The 15495-nt window shown below is 40.1% G+C and overlaps 1 protein-coding gene and 1 long non-coding RNA gene across 5 annotated transcripts in view; one reads left to right on the top strand and one right to left on the bottom strand.

The window, feature by feature from the left end:
- LOC122235509 overlaps positions 1-15495 on the bottom strand; it is a 78483-nt gene that overhangs the window by 34918 nt on the left and 28070 nt on the right. The gene's annotated exons all lie outside the window — the stretch shown is intronic.
- The window catches only part of MED14 (mediator complex subunit 14), a 65961-nt gene that overhangs the window by 27799 nt on the left and 22667 nt on the right, over positions 1-15495 (top strand). For all 3 annotated transcript variants that reach the window (XM_042975193.1, XM_042975192.1, XM_042975191.1), the window contains exons 13-17: positions 987-1146; positions 6274-6468; positions 6891-7025; positions 10123-10199; positions 15248-15408. In XM_042975193.1, coding sequence (XP_042831127.1) covers positions 987-1146; positions 6274-6468; positions 6891-7025; positions 10123-10199; positions 15248-15408 — 728 coding nt within the window. The remainder of the gene's footprint in view (positions 1-986; positions 1147-6273; positions 6469-6890; positions 7026-10122; positions 10200-15247; positions 15409-15495) is intronic.

The following is a 15495-nucleotide window of genomic DNA, read 5'->3' as shown; positions in this document are numbered from 1 at the left end:
GGAATATTATAAAAAGCTTCAAACTGAAATCTGGTGGCTGAACTGAGAGAGAGGAGGGAAAGAAGGTAATTAATACCTTCCTGGCACCCGCTATATATACCTATCACTTTACACATAAACAGTATAACAACTAGGACTGTATATCTCCAGTGATACTAAAAAAAGTAGGCACCTTTGAGGCACCTGGGTGGCTCAGTTGGTTCAGGTCATGTCATCACTGTTCGTGGGTTCAAGTCCCGCCTTGAGCTCTGTGGTGACGGCTCAGAGCCTGGATCTTGCTTCAGATTTTGTGTCTCTGTCTCTGTCTGCCGGTACCCAGCTTGCGTACGCGCACACGCTCTCTCAAAAATAAACATTAAAAAAATTTTTTTAAGAAAAATTAGGCACCTTTATACCTATTTATTGTTTTCTCTTTGCTTTATAAACACTAAAGGCATTTTATGAAAGATGTTGAGGTTAGTTATTGCTGTCTTAATAAACCCTAGGAAATCTGTCCTCCTCTGTAATAAACTTCTACAGTGTCCCAGCCTTAATACTAGTTAATTCTTCCTTATAACTAATCAAAATCATTCACATTGCAGTTTCAATTCCTTAAACTAGAGCTAGAACTAACAGGGGCGCTTGAGTGACTCAGTCAGTTGAGCATCCGATTCTTGATTTTGGTTCTGGTCATGATCCCAGAGTCGTGGGATCGAGCCCTGCATCGGGCTCTGTGGTGAGTGTGAAGCCTACCTGAGATTCTCTTTCTCTCCCTCTGCCCCTGTCCCCCACTGTCACTCTGTCTCTAAAAACAAAGAAAAAGAACTAGAACTAACAGACCAATGTAAAACTGGAGAAATGATTCATCGGTATGGTTATGTGTCTTTTTACTAGCAGTTAAGTTTCAGGTTGTTATTTTTTAGTGGTCTTCAGTAATCAATTTACAAATGAGTTGCACACAGAAGAATCTATGATTTTGTGACGTAAATTATTTTCTTTCAATTAAGGTTTTGGCTTGGACAACAGCGTTGCAAACAATCTATAAAACATTTGCCTACATTAACCAGTGAAACATTGCAGCTGTCCAATTACTCAACCCATCCTATTGGAAACCTTTCTAAGAATAAGCTGTTCATTAAACTTACCCGTCTTCCACAGTACTACATTGTAAGTATGAAAAGGGGTGATTTGGGTGATCGAATTCAGTTCATTCTCTTAGTATCTCAAATGATTTATTGCTTAACTTAATTTACAAATATATTTTATTGGATATTTAAGTTTAGTGATTTTCAACCTAGGAGGTAGGGGTAGGGGAGAGAGGAAAATCATGTGTGTAAGAAATGGTACGATGGTCAGGCAGGGTTGGGGAATATAGGTGTGCCTCTATCCCTCACTCTTGGATCTTTCCTGTAGTGAGGCCTAGTTTCTGCTTTGGATGAAGCATCTCTATATAAGAAGAATTTTGAAAGCAACTACTGTGAATGTTTGGATATCTTGGTGTCAGAGAAACTTGATTGGTTTTAATCAAATGTTAACTTGCATAATGCAGCTTTTTAAAATATGGGCTGGCAAATTATGGAAAGAGCCTAAATGTCCATCAACTGATGAATGGATAAAGAAATTGTGGTTTATATACACAATGGAATACTACGTGGCAATGAGAAAAAATGAAATATGGCCTTTTGTAGCAACATGGATGGAACTGGAGAGTGTGATGCTAAGTGAAATAAGCCATACAGAGAAAGACAGATACCATATGGTTTCACTCTTATGTGGATCCTGAGAAACATAACAGAAACCCATGGGGGAGGGGAAGGAAAAAAAAAAAAAAAAAAAAAGAGGTTAGAGTGGGAGAGAGCCAAAGCATTAGAGACTGTTAAAAACTGAGAACAAACTGAGGGTTGATGGGGGGTGGGAGGGAGGGCAGGGTGGGTGATGGGTATTGAGGAGGGCACCTTTTGGGATGAGCACTGAGTGTTGTATGGAAACCAATTTGACAGTAAATTTCATATATTAAAAAAAAAAAATTTTTTTAAATATAAACATTACAATGAAAAAAAAATAAATAAAAAAAAATAAAATATGGGCTGGCTGAAGTGAAGTAGCTTTATATTCTCATCCTTTTGATGTATGTACCTTTCAGGGCATGGTAAGATCCTTTCTCGTTCTTTTTTCACTCTTTCTGTGTGTCTTCTAGTTAGTTTCTTTGAGATCTTTGAATTGGTTAAAATTTGCAAGAATTTGAAATATGAACTCACCCTAAATATATTTCCCTGCTTATAGAAATTTCTGTTTATACTAAGTAGATGTTTTTGGCAAAGAATATAAGATGTTTAAAAAACTTAATTCAAGATTGTTGGTTGAAGGCAATAGGATTGAATTTTATTTTATTTTTTTGATGTTTATATTTGAGAGAGAAAGACAGAGCGAGTGGGGGAGGGGCAGACACAGAGGGAGGAAGAGGAAGAGAGAGATGGAGACACAGAATCCAAAGCAGGCTCCAGGCTCTGAGCTGTCAGCACAGAGCCTGACGTAGGGCTTGAGTCCACGAGCCAGGAGACCATGACCTGAGCCAAAGTCAGACACTTAACCGACTGAGCCACCCTGGCGCCCGTAGGAGTGAGTTTTTTAAGGTCTTGAGCTGTACTTTTAAAAGATATTATCTTAAGGGGCATCTGGGGTGGCTCAGTCAGTTAAGTGTCCGACTTCAGCTCAGGTCATGATCTCATGGTTTGTGAGTTCGAGCCCTGCGTCACGCTCTGTGCTCAGAACCTGGAGCCTGCTTCAGATTCTGTGTCTCCATCTCTCTCTTCCTCTCCCCTGCTCTTTCTCTGCTCCTCCCCTGCTTGTGCTCTGTCTCTCTCAAAAATAAATAAACATAAAAAAATTAAATAAGTAAAATTTTAAAAAAGATAGTATCTTTTAAAAAAAGTGCCATGTGTACCCTGACATACCTTGTTAGTGTTATTTATGTAGAGCAGAGCAGTAAGTCTGTCAGTGATGTGAATTTCACTTTTCTCTGAATTTAAAACCCCAGCTGTAGAACTAGATTTGATACATGACAAAGGATTGTTTCCGCTCTTGGTGAGCTGCCTAGTCTACATATAAAATGATATTCAGAATATATGCATAATAATCAAACCCATGAACACACAAAGATCCTTATACACAGCCACGGACAAAATGGTTTTAGTATTTCTGATCTTATTTAGTATCACCAGAAGCCAAATGTTAGTTTCAGTGACTAATGTCTTATTGAAAAGCAGTAAGTTGTTTTACATGGTTTAGACCAAAACTGAATGTACATTCTCTTCATCCTTCTTATTTCTCACGTAGGGGTGATACATTCATAGAAGTGGAAATGACCACGGACATTAAGAAGTACAGAGGAAAGTCTTGCTACCTTTAAATATTTTTTTTAATGTTTATTTTTGAGAGAGAGAGAGAGAGAGAGAGAGAGAGAGACAGAATGTGAGCGGGGGAGGGGCAGAGAGAGAGGGAGACACAGAATCTGAAGCAGGCTCCAGGCTCTGAGCTGTCAGCACAGAGCCCCATGCGGGGCTCGAACTCATGAACCGTGAGATCATGACCTGAGCTGAAGTCAGATGCTTAACCGACTGAGCCACCCAGGCGCCCCAAGGCTTGCTACCTTTAAATGTCTTTCTGCCATTTTACTTTTGTCAGCTTTATTAAGATGTAATTTACATACAGGAAAAATTTAGACTTTTTGTGTTTGAGTTGGAATAAATGCATACACTGTTGTAATCCCCATCTCAGCAGAACACAGATCCATTACTCCCAAAATGCCCTAGTGCTGCATCTCTATAATTAAACCCTCCTCCCACTTTCAGCTGGTGACCACTGACCTGTTTTCTGTCTTTTTTTTTTTTTTTTAATTTTTTTAAATGTTTATTTATTTTTGAGACAGAGAACATGAACAGTGGAGGGTCAGAGAAAGAGGGAGACACAGCATCTGAAACAGGCTCCAGGCTCTGAGCTGTCAGCACAGAGCCCGACGCGGGGCTCGAACCCACAGACTGCGAGATCATGACCTGAGCCGAAGTCGGACGCTTAACCGACTGAGCCACCCAGGCGCCCCCTGTTTTCTGTCTTTATGGGTTTGCCCATCGATCTAGTTTCTTTCACTCAGCATAATGCCTTTGATTTCCACCCATACTGTGGTGGTGTTATAGTTCATTCCTTTAATTGGGGTGCCTGGGTGGCTCAGTTGGTTAAGCGTCCAACTCTTGGTTTCAGCTCAGGTCGTCATCTCGCAGTTCATGAGTTTGAACCCCGTTTCGGCTCTGCACTGACAGTGTGGAGCCTGCTTGGGATTCTCTCTCTCTCTCCTCCTTCTGTCTGTCTCTCAAAATAAATAAGTAAACTTTAAAAAATAAAAACAAATATTCCTTTAATTGGAGTAGTATTTCATGGTATGGATGGTTTATTTAACCAGTCTCTGGTGATAGGACATCTGGGTTATTTCCAATTGGGGCAATTATAAAGCTGCTATATAGGTTTGTATATAGGTTTCTTTGTGATCTTAAGTTTTCACTTCTTTTGGATAAATAACTAGTGGGATTGTTGGGTTAAGTTATATGATCAGTGTATGTCCAGCTTTATAAAAAACTGCCAAACTGTTTTGCAAATTGGCCGGGCCATTTTGCATATCTGTTGGCAATACAAGAGAGTTCTAGATGCTCTGCATTCTTGCCAGCCCTTGGCTAAAAAAAATTTTAGCCATTCTGATAGATGTGTAGTGGTATTTTATTGTCATCTTAATTTATGCTGTCCTAATGACTGATGATATCAAATATCTTTTCATGTGTTTTATTTGCCATCCCTTTATCTTCTTTGGTGAAGCATCCATTTTACTTTTAATTCTTCTATTTCCTCACGTTCATCAGTGTGATATTAGGTGTTAGCCTAAGAATTTCCTGAAGAGAGTGTGTGGGGAGGCAGAGGGAGAGGCAGAGAAGGGAGGTGAGAAGAGAGACAGGCAAGTATGTGTCGGAGCAATGGTCCAATGGCATTTCTTTCTCTCCCTAAAGTATTTAGGGGACTTTTCTTAAATTTTAGGTAGACATTGAAAATAGTAAGCTGGTATAGTGGTTAAGAGCAAGGTCTCTGGAGCCAAACTGGCATCAGAGCATGAGTCCATCACTTCTCAGCTCTGAGACCTTGGGCAAGTAACCAAACTATTTTGCACCTCAGTTTTTCCATCAGAAAAATGAAGATAATAATCCCTTCTCTACAGAGTTATTAGGAAGATTGAATGTGTTAACATTTGTCCAATATCAGGACAGTACCTGGCGTGTAGTAAGCTCTATATCAGTGTTGACTTTTTTTTTTAATGTTTGTTTATTTTTGAGAGAGAGACACACAGTGTGAGCAGGAGAGGTGCAGAGAGAGGGGGAGTCACAGAATCTGAAGCAGGCCCAGGCTCTGAGCTGTCAGCACAGAGCCCCATGCAGGGCTCAGACTCACAGACCATGAGATCATGACCTGAGTCGAAGTCATACACTTAACCCACTGAGCCACCCAGGCGCCCCTCCATGTTGACTCTTGGTGGTGGTGGTGGTGGTGGTGGTCTTTATCCTCACCGTGACCTATTTTTTAGTTGAAAATCAGGGTTTATTTTTATATGCTTCCAGTTGTAAGAGTTAGTTGTCATTTTTCTCTGCTATAACAGTGGAATTCTTAAGATGTTTTGATGGTTAAGGGCAACAGGGCAATTTAAAATAGATACCATGCTAGGGCCACCTGGATTGCTTAGTTTGTGAAGCATCCAGCTATGCACTTCGGCTCAGGTCATGAACTCACGGTTCTTGGGATCCAGCCCCACATGCTGTAGGCACAGAGCCTGCTTGGGATTCTCTCTCTCCCTCTCTCTCTGCCCCTCCCCCGCTCTTGTTCTCTCTCAAGCTTTAAAAAATCAATCAATAGGTCCCATCCTAGAAAATCTAGCATACCTGCTAGACTTAAGCATACAGTGTTTTAAGCTCAGGTATGAATATCAAGAACAGTTAATGCTGTAGTAGTCTAAATATTCCATTTGCTATAGTTTATGGTGGGTTTTGCTTTTCTTGTCCTTCAGTCTGCTCTATTTTTTTAGAAAACAAAGTATATATATTTAACAGGAATCCCTTTTTTGTTGAGAATCCTGATTTGTCCTTGTTTAAAGAAGAAAAACCATCTAGGTTAGATTCACAGTTCTGAGCCCTACTTGCTGTAAGGTGGCAAATCTACCACACTTAATTCTCTGAGTCTCATTTCTGATTTGGGCCTTTTTAGGTTGTGGAGATGTTGGAGGTCCCCAATAAGCCCACACAGCTGTCATACAAGTACTACTTCATGTCTGTGAACGCTGCGGAGCGTGAGGACGCCCCTGTGATGGCGCTCTTGCTGCAGCAGTTCAAGGAAAACGTCCAGGAGCTGGTTTTTCGCACAAAATCTGGGAAACCACCTAAAACCGGCACCAAGCGCAAGGTATGATCACATACAGAAATGAGCACAGAATTTGTGTGTTTTAACTTTGTTGCTTTCTTCAACCATTTTTAATATGGGAGATAACTAGATAGGGTTTAAAAAATAAGAATTAGATACGGTTTTTAAGAGATTGGGTGGCAATAAGGCTTAAATAACAATTGTCTATGTTTTCTTGAAAATGCCTGTCTTTTAATTAATAATTAATTATACGCCATTTCCACCAGAAAGTTTGCCAAATACACAGTAGTTACTTAAATTTCCAGTATTTACATCAAAATATTTGCTCAGTAAATATTTGTTGAATGAATAATATTTGTTGATTAATCTTGAGCTATAGTCATTTTAACTGTCTTAACTAATTGCATCACCTGTTTTTTTTGTTTTTTTTTTTTTTTTTTGCCTACTTGTGTTCTTCATTCTAGCTGTCTGATGATCTGTGTCCAGTAGAACCTAAGAAAACCAAACGATCAGGAGAAATGTGTGCCTTCAATAAAGTTCTAGCTCACTTTGTTGCTATGTGTGATACAAATATGCCATTCGTAGGACTTCGGTTGGAGGTAATTTTTTGGAACAATTTTGAGTATATGAAAGACTAATTTCTAAAATGCCTTGCTACAGCTATGTGGATTCCATTAAGAAAAACCAGAATAGCTGTGATCTTGTTCATTTGGGGAGGGATGGGGTTGAAATCATAGCATCTCATGGTGTACCTGTAAAACACACATTATTTCGTCTTTCTGATTCCAAATTGTGGGCATTCTGTTCTTTATGGAAATGGAAAGTAAATTCTTCCCAAGTTAAAAAAAAAAAAAAGACATCTTTTGAAAATTAACATCTTAACTTGTATACCTCTTAGTAGGAGCATTATCTCTTTGTGGTAGTTAGTTGATGATGGGGTGCTTATTTTTGAGTTGGTGAAGCCATACATACTGCTTACACACTAATAAACCTGGGTTCCTTTTGAAAAGCAGACCAGAAAGACTATTAAACCCAATTTTTACTGTCACATGGAGTAAGGAACAGACCTACATATAATTAGTGTCTTTCAAGAATATGCAGTTGTGATATCCAGCATGATCCGCAAACATGAGAGGAAAGGGAGGTAACAGAACCTGCATTTTTACATTTCCAAGAAAGGCTTTGGCCAAGGATTGGCATCCCTTTAAAGGGATACACCACGACGTTAATGATTTCGCTCTATTTTAAAGTTTTACTTTTTGTAAGACTCCTTCCCTCTGTAAATTACTATGAATGAAGTGGAGACTTTTACCACAATTAAAACTAAAAAAATTTTTAAAAGAAAAAAACATGTTTATGAGTGAAACAACTGAGGGTATAAAAAAAGTAGAAGAAGAAGAAGAGACCTGACAATGTGGAAGTGAATTATTTCAGTTAAACTGACGATGGTAATCTTGGGAAGGAAGACTTGTTGAACACTTTGATGCTTTAGAGCAGGAATTGCCAAACTTTTTCTTTTTTTTTTTCTTTTTTAAAAATTTTATTTAAATCCGGCTTAGTTAACATATAGTGTAATAATGATTTCAGGAGTAGAATATAGTGATTCATCTCTTACATATGACACCCAGTGCTCATCCCAACAAGTGCCCTCCTTAGTACCCATCACCCATTTAGCCCATCCCCTCACTCACCTCCCCTCCATCAGTCCTCAGTTCTCTATATTTAAGAATCTCTTATGGTTTGCCTCCCTCTCTCTTTTTATCTTATTTTTCCTTCTCTTCCCCTATGTTCATCTGTTGTGTTTCTTAAATTCCACATGTGAGTGAAATGATATTTATTTTTCTCTAATTTCGCTCAGCATAATACACTCTAGTTCTGTCCACGTTGTTGCAAATTCACCAAACTTTTTGTATAAAGGGCCAGATAGTAAGTATTTTAGGTGTTGGGGGGGGGTCACATGGTCTCTTATAGCCACTCAGATCTGCTGTTGTAGTGTGACTCAGCCATGGTTGATGTTTAAACAGATGAGTGTGGCTATGTTTCAGTAAAACTTTATTTACAAAAACAGGCAGTGGGCTGGATTTGACCCATGAGCTGTTGTATGCTGACCCCTGTTTTATCGAGCTTTGGGATCTGAAGGCAGAGGGTAAGGTGTAAAACTATAAAGAGCAGGAATAGCCCAGAGAAATCGAGGCCCAGAAACAGTTACCTAAAATAGATGCTCGTGTCCTTGATGTCCTAGCTCCTAGAACTGTGAGCTTGATAAATGTCTTGTCTGGGTACTAGCCATAGCTCCTAAACTGTACAGACAGGGTCCATGCTTCCCATCTACTTGACTGTGTTCTTGGACTTCTTTATTGTGCCCTGTGGATTGATTACACGAATGTCATCCACGTACTACCTTTCTCATGGGAAGGGAGGCTACGTGGTACCCAGGGGCAATGTGATGTCTGTCTCCCTGCTTGCTCTCCTCCCTCCCCACCTACAGGCTCATGATTGCAAGAAATTGTGCCTTTGTAATACCCACAAAGACTAACACCTATAGACATATGTCCTCTCTGTCCCCCTTCTCTGTGTGCCTATACCTGTTGCACATATCGGACATGTAAGAACATTCTGTAGTACTTTGTCAAACTCGGTCAAACTCCTAAACAATCTACTTTTTCTTTTCTCAATAAAAAAGCCATGTTGAAGACAAAAGACAAGCACATTTTCTGCTTAATTTATACTGAGATGTGAATAAATCTCATCTTACAAGGGATGTTTATATCACTGATCCATAGGATAGAGACCATGTTTTTGAGTCTTCCCACACGTTGCTTCCTTTTGAACCTGAACTCCTGTGGCCTATTTGGTCAGCAGCTATTTTTCTTAAACATGTGCCCTTTCCAGGCCCAAAGCAGGGCTCAGTCAAATACTTAGAGCTGTTTTAAATCCTTTCTGGAACAAGGTGGGTATAAATAAATAGCCTGCCATAGAAGACCCAGGAATATGAGCCAAAGGCAGTCTTCTCTTTGGTAGATCAGATGACTTTTTGGCATACCTACATAACCTGCAGTTCCACTCACGGGGCCTCAGGCACTATCCCTGCGTTGGTCTTTTCAACTCACTTTCCAAATCCTCCGGTTGAGAAAGATATCTCATTGGAAAACTGCATAAATTGGAAATCTTTTTTTTCTTGGGTTTCACCCAGGAAATGGTTTAATTGTTAAAAATGTATTCCAGGTAAGTTACAAACTACAAACTATTGTTTGTGATTAAAAGTGAGATGTGACTAGGCCTTAGACCTAGTGTTTTGAACACTATGTTTTGACCAAACATAATTGAATTACACAAGAAAACCAGTCTTATTTTGCAGTTGCCTCATTTGGAACCATCAGGATTGATTCTGGATTACTTTTGGCTCGCTGCCAAAGTAGATCAGTCTCCAGAATTCTAAAGATTTGCCACCTGGAGGTGTTTTTTTTTTTTTTTTTTTTTTTAACTAGAAGCTCTGGGTCACCTTTGAGTTTCACTGGACTTGACATAGTTGCCCAGGAAATCAAATGATGGAGGACAGTGTGCATGCCTAATACGTTGTAACTTTGGAACAGAGTAGTTCTAGAAGAGGTGCCATGAGAGTGGACAGTAGTACTTAGAAAAGGAAGTTTCCTCTGTAAAATTGCTGATCTGATCTAACTACTTCTGTCTTACCAGTTGTCCAATCTGGAGATTCCCCATCAGGGAGTGCAGATGGAAGGTGATGGCTTCAGCCACGCAATACGCTTACTAAAGTAAGTCTCCGTCCTGTGTCTCACTCAGGGCCACGCATTAGAAGTCACATCTGCTAGGGCCGCTCCTCTCCTACTGTGAGACTGCATAAAGCAGAGTTCCCAACTTGTGCACATCACTGATTTCTGCACGGAATTACTGAGGTCTGGGGGAGGATTCTCTTTTCACCTGCCGAGTGGAGGTCCAGCACCACTTGGTATTTGAGGATGTCTTTCCTCTGCATTTCTTTTCCTTCGTTTAATGGATGTTTCCTGAGTGCAACGGTGTATCAGGTTTGAATTCTGCTAGGGCCCTTCAGGATGCCGTGGGTGGGAGGATCTGAGCTGGTTTGGAAGCCAGAAAGGGTAGCCCTGAGGGAGTACCTGTCATACTGGAACTGAAAGTGAGGTGAGAATTAGATAGAGAGGGAGCTGAGGGGGGAGTGGGCAGTCCTAACTAGAAGGGATAATTGCTGATGTGGAGTCTTGGAGGCAAGAGAAAGAAAGCTCTATGTCCCGGAACTGAAAGGAGGTCAGAGTGTCAGGAGTTGAGAGAGATGAAGCTGGAGCCAGAAGGGGGAAAGGGATCAGATCCTGAAGGACTTTGGAAGTGTCCTTAAGGGATGTAGACTTTATCCTAATGGCGATTTTAAGCAGCAGCTGACATCATTAGATAGGTGTTTTTGAAAGCTTATCCTGAAAGCCATATAGAGAATAAATTGCAGGAGAACAAGACTAAGTAGTGAAACCAGTCGCTGAAGTGGTTCACGCCAGAGTTGTTAGTAGCTTAGACCTCGTAAGGTTCCACAAGGACTCAGGGAATGGAATATTCAAGGGTTGGTGATGAGATTGATGTTGAAGGTAAGAAAGAGAAGATGGCACAGAGGCCTGTTCGTTTCATCTTAGGCACGTGATGGATGATTGTGGTGTTTCCTGAGATAAGGGATACCTAAGATGTGAGTTTGAAGGGGCTTTGCTAGGTTTGAGGTGCCAACACATGCCTTTGGCCGGGCAGGGCTGTGTATCAAGCTCAGGTGACAGGCCTGGGCAGGAGAAGTAGATGAGTCATCACGAAGCTGATAGTAATTGAGCTGGGATATTAAAATAGATTGCCAGGAAAGAGTATACGAGGGAGTTGGGCAGAGGGCTTGGTTCTAAATGGATCGAGGACAGGAGGCCAAAGGATGCTTAGAAGGAAAGCTAAGATGGTGCATGTGCTACATAAGGTGACCAGGATGGACTTGCAAAGCTAGCGTGCCATTTAAGAGACCAACCTTTTTGGTGCGGTAAACCGTTTTTCTCAGGATGTGTGTGTGTTGGTGGGGGGGTGTTGCATTGTTTCTTAGGTGTTGCTTAATAATACAAATCACAGAAGCAGTTTTTACTTCTCGAATTTCTCTGTCTGCCAAAATATGGCAGCTCTATGATTTGAGCCAGTGGGTCTTTAATTTTTATTTCCTTGGGAATCAGTTGGTTTCTGTGGAAGATGGGAAGGGCTAGCAAATAGCACGTTCTCCACCCTTGCGTCATGGTGCTCACTTGAGTTGGAGTTGAAAGAATGGCTTTCCCTTCCTGGCTGTGTAAACACCCTTTCTACAAAAAGTTCTCAGGGCCTCGAGAGAGCTGGCCTTGTAATGAAAATCAGTAGAGAAATGTGATACTTTTAATGGCTTTTGGTCTTGAATTACTTCTGCCTAAAGTATAGGGGATTGGTTTTTTTTTTTTTTTTTAATCTTTTCACTCTTCTTGGTAACTGCAGATAAATAGATAATGTTAACATTTGTGTTCTACTCTCTTAGTTATGTTTTTCATGTGTTGCAAGTCTTAAAATATCTTGTTCTCAGCATATTTACAAAGAAATTCCAACCCCCTTCCTTCTTGAATTCAAGAGAACCCATAATATAGTCCTACCTAGGAAGGAAGCATTTCCTATGTTTTAAGCTTCATCTTATAATAGTTTTTTAAAAGTCTTTATAATATCCTGGCTATTATTTTATTCAAAACTTAAAAGGAGAAAATATAGAGATGGATAAATTAAAGATATCAGTCTGTCTGGTGCCTGCTGTCTACTATGGGGGTAGTAGAATGAAATGAAGACGGAAAAAGTAAGCAATAAATGTGTAAACATGGTTTTATGAAATTAAAATCTGGCAAAGGTCTAATTAGTATATAATTGCTTTAACGCATTTAATCTTTAGAGGGTCCTAAGCCTTAGTCCTAGATACATTAATATTAAATGCGTAGATGAGTCGTTGATACTTCAAAGCTTTAAATTTGAGGACATTTTTCTCCGCTTTGTTAAAAATATGTTCTGTTCTTGTACAACTTTTTGAAAATCTGTTGAGCAGGCTTCCCTGATCTATCTGTGAAAGTATCATGGTAAACACCTTAGATTGCTAGGGCTCATGGGTGTGTTGCCTCGTGTAGATTCCAAAGAGCCTTGATCTGACAGCACAGATGACACAGATCGCCAGAGCAGCACGCTCACAGTGCCTAGTTTTGAGCTCTTGAGCCAACTTCCCTTCTTCTGAACTAACATTACAGTATCAGTCAATGGTTGGTGCCGGTCTGCTGTCCGTACCCACAAGGTTTTTTTTGTCTTGTCCGTTGTGTTTCTTTGCCTCTTGCAGCTTATGCAAATAATGCATAGGCACAGCTCATTTTTGCAAGTTGTGGGACTTAGCTTACATCAGTGGAGTGACTCAGTCCTTTTGCATATGCAGGTGCAGCCTTTATAAAACCCTCTTCACTTTCCTTGTAGGCACCGTGGCGCTTCTTGTACTAGCACTTTCAGTGACCTCCCCGCTTGTGCACCACAGGACCATAGTGTGGTCCCTGACGTTTGTAAAACCCCTCAGAATGGAACCGACATGCGGCACGCTGTGGCGCTAACACACCCTTGCCCCCGAAGACCAGAGCCTAGTTCCTACGTTTTTTCCATACTCAGAATTCTAGGAGAAAAATCAGCCAGGGGTAGCTGTTGACGTTACAAAAAACTTTTTTGGATTGGTAGAAATTTTCAGATAAATTTAACCCATGGTCCAGGAAACCTCTTCCACGGTTCTTAATTTTTGGTGAATATAACAGTATTTTGAGTTTGTAGTAAATTTGTCAGGTTTCCTCACATGGGGGAGGATTAAAGGTATAATTGTAGTTTATTTTTGTTCTGTTACATTTGTAACCTTAAAAGCAAGTGAAAGGTTACAGGTTCCTTGAAGTAGAGCCAATTCTATCTGTATCACAGATGAAGAAGGTGACATAGAATGCATTGTCAGGCTCATGCTGTCCCTCAGAGCATAAATCGAAAGGAGTCTTATTACTTTTCTTCTTTGAAAACATGCCGGATTCTGTGTGTTCATTTTCTAACCAGATGGATTTCGTGAAACACCTATTTATGTGAAAGGAAGATAATGTGCTGCATTTACATTTCTTAAATCAAGATTTAAAAATCTGTCTGAATTGGCTGCTTTATATCTCTTATGGTTGGGGTTATGTTTTCAGGGATAAGGACAGGCAAAAGTCCTCAGTATACCTATGAAGTTTTCATGAGAAGCATATATGTAACGTATGCAGTTACTATATATAGTTACCCCTAGCAACACTGGACAAAATCTTTCTGGTAATGAGTGATAAACGTATGTAGTATGAAAGAATAACTTTGGAAAACATTAAAAAAAACTGTACACTTAAGAGGAGCTGTGGTGGAATTTTTAAGTCAATGAGAAAATTTTAGTACTATGTGAATTCTGTTTTTGTGTAACCTGTGTAGCTGTTCTCTCTCCTACAAATTTTGTTTTTTATCGTATGCAATCTCTGTCCCTCTTTTGCTCTCATAAATTGTTTATCCTGGGCAAGTGGTTCTCAACGCAAGGGTGATTTTGCCCTCCAGTGGACATTTGGCAATGTTTGGAGGTATTTTTTGTTGTTATTAACTGAGAAGAGGGGGTGGGAGTTACTACTGGCATCTGGTAGGCAGAGGCCAAGGCTACACAACAAAAAATTATCCAGCCTAAAATGTCAGTATTGCCGAGGTTGAGAACCCTGTTCTAGGTGTTTCTGAATAAGAGGCCTGAATCAAGATTCCGTATTTCCAATTGTTTTTTGACTTAGATATAGATAATCTTTATACCAAGTCTGAGAATTAATCTACCTTCCTTATGAGTTAAAGTATAATGTGTAATTAAAAAATCTGTTATCTCATTATTTCATCTGTTACTGAAAAACCAGTGAAAATGTCCACAAAGTAGCAAGAAGAAAACGGGTAGGTAGGTATTTTAGTAGGTAGGTATTTTACGACACCAAAACTGATACATTCCTCTTCTATATGAGATACATGTAAGTAACAATATGTCAAATGAGTTGAGACATGCAAAGCTCCATCCCATGAGTGTTCCCTCTACAGAAGAGGAGAGGAGGGGGCAGATAGTGAACCTGGCGTTTTGTCTTGGCAGTCAGCGAGCGAGACTTGGTTTTACTGCAAAGGGGAACTAACAAATACGAATACCGACCGTATCGGCTGCCATGAGCACTTTACATATGTTGTGTCATGTTTTAAGATCAGTGACCCACAAGGTAATTATTTATCTCCATTTTGTAGTCAGGGAAACAAATTCAGAGAGGTTAAATGTGGCTGAGTCAGAAGTAGAATGCAGGTCTATGACTCCAAAGCCCACATTGTTTCCACTGTATCATTCTGCCCTGGAAGAGGGGTTTTACGAGTGTTTTGTTCTCCTTAGGTTTTCCTTGAGGATGTTCTAGGTAGATTTCATAGAAAGCCAACATCCTTGATTTTCACTCTGAGGAATCGTGGTGTTTCTAATAACGAGATTAAGGATGAAGACAAACACTGTTAAAACACTCAGACACACACTTTGTTCAGCCAAGAGGTCCTAATCCATGTTGGCGTGAATGGAGACGGGTTAAATGCTGTGTATTGCCGTGAATTGCTATGGATCACTTCCTTCTTTTGCAGAAGGTGCCTAGTAGTGGAGTTTGAACTGCCTGTTGTGTAGATTGTGCTTTTGTCTTTCTGTGATGCCAAGTACACTTCATGTGCTATCTTTCGCCGCCAGAATTCCTCCCTGTAAGGGTGTGAATGAGGAAACCCAAAAGGCTTTGGACCGCTCTCTCCTTGATTGCACTTTCCGATTGCAAGGTAGAAATAACCGCACGTGGGTGGCAGAGCTAGTGTTTGCAAATTGCCCACTTAATGGCACTTCTACCAGGGAGCAAGGTGAGATGCTTCACACATTTTGTCTTTGCATATTTCTTTTTTTTTTTTTTTTCATATTGATAGCTATTAATCCTCTTTTCTTTCTTT

This window comes from Panthera tigris, chromosome X (assembly GCF_018350195.1).
Source record: "Panthera tigris isolate Pti1 chromosome X, P.tigris_Pti1_mat1.1, whole genome shotgun sequence".
Classification (NCBI taxonomy): domain Eukaryota; kingdom Metazoa; phylum Chordata; class Mammalia; order Carnivora; family Felidae; genus Panthera; species Panthera tigris.
The sequence above is the reverse complement of the archived record's forward strand: the minus strand, read 5'-3'. Positions and strand labels throughout refer to the sequence as shown.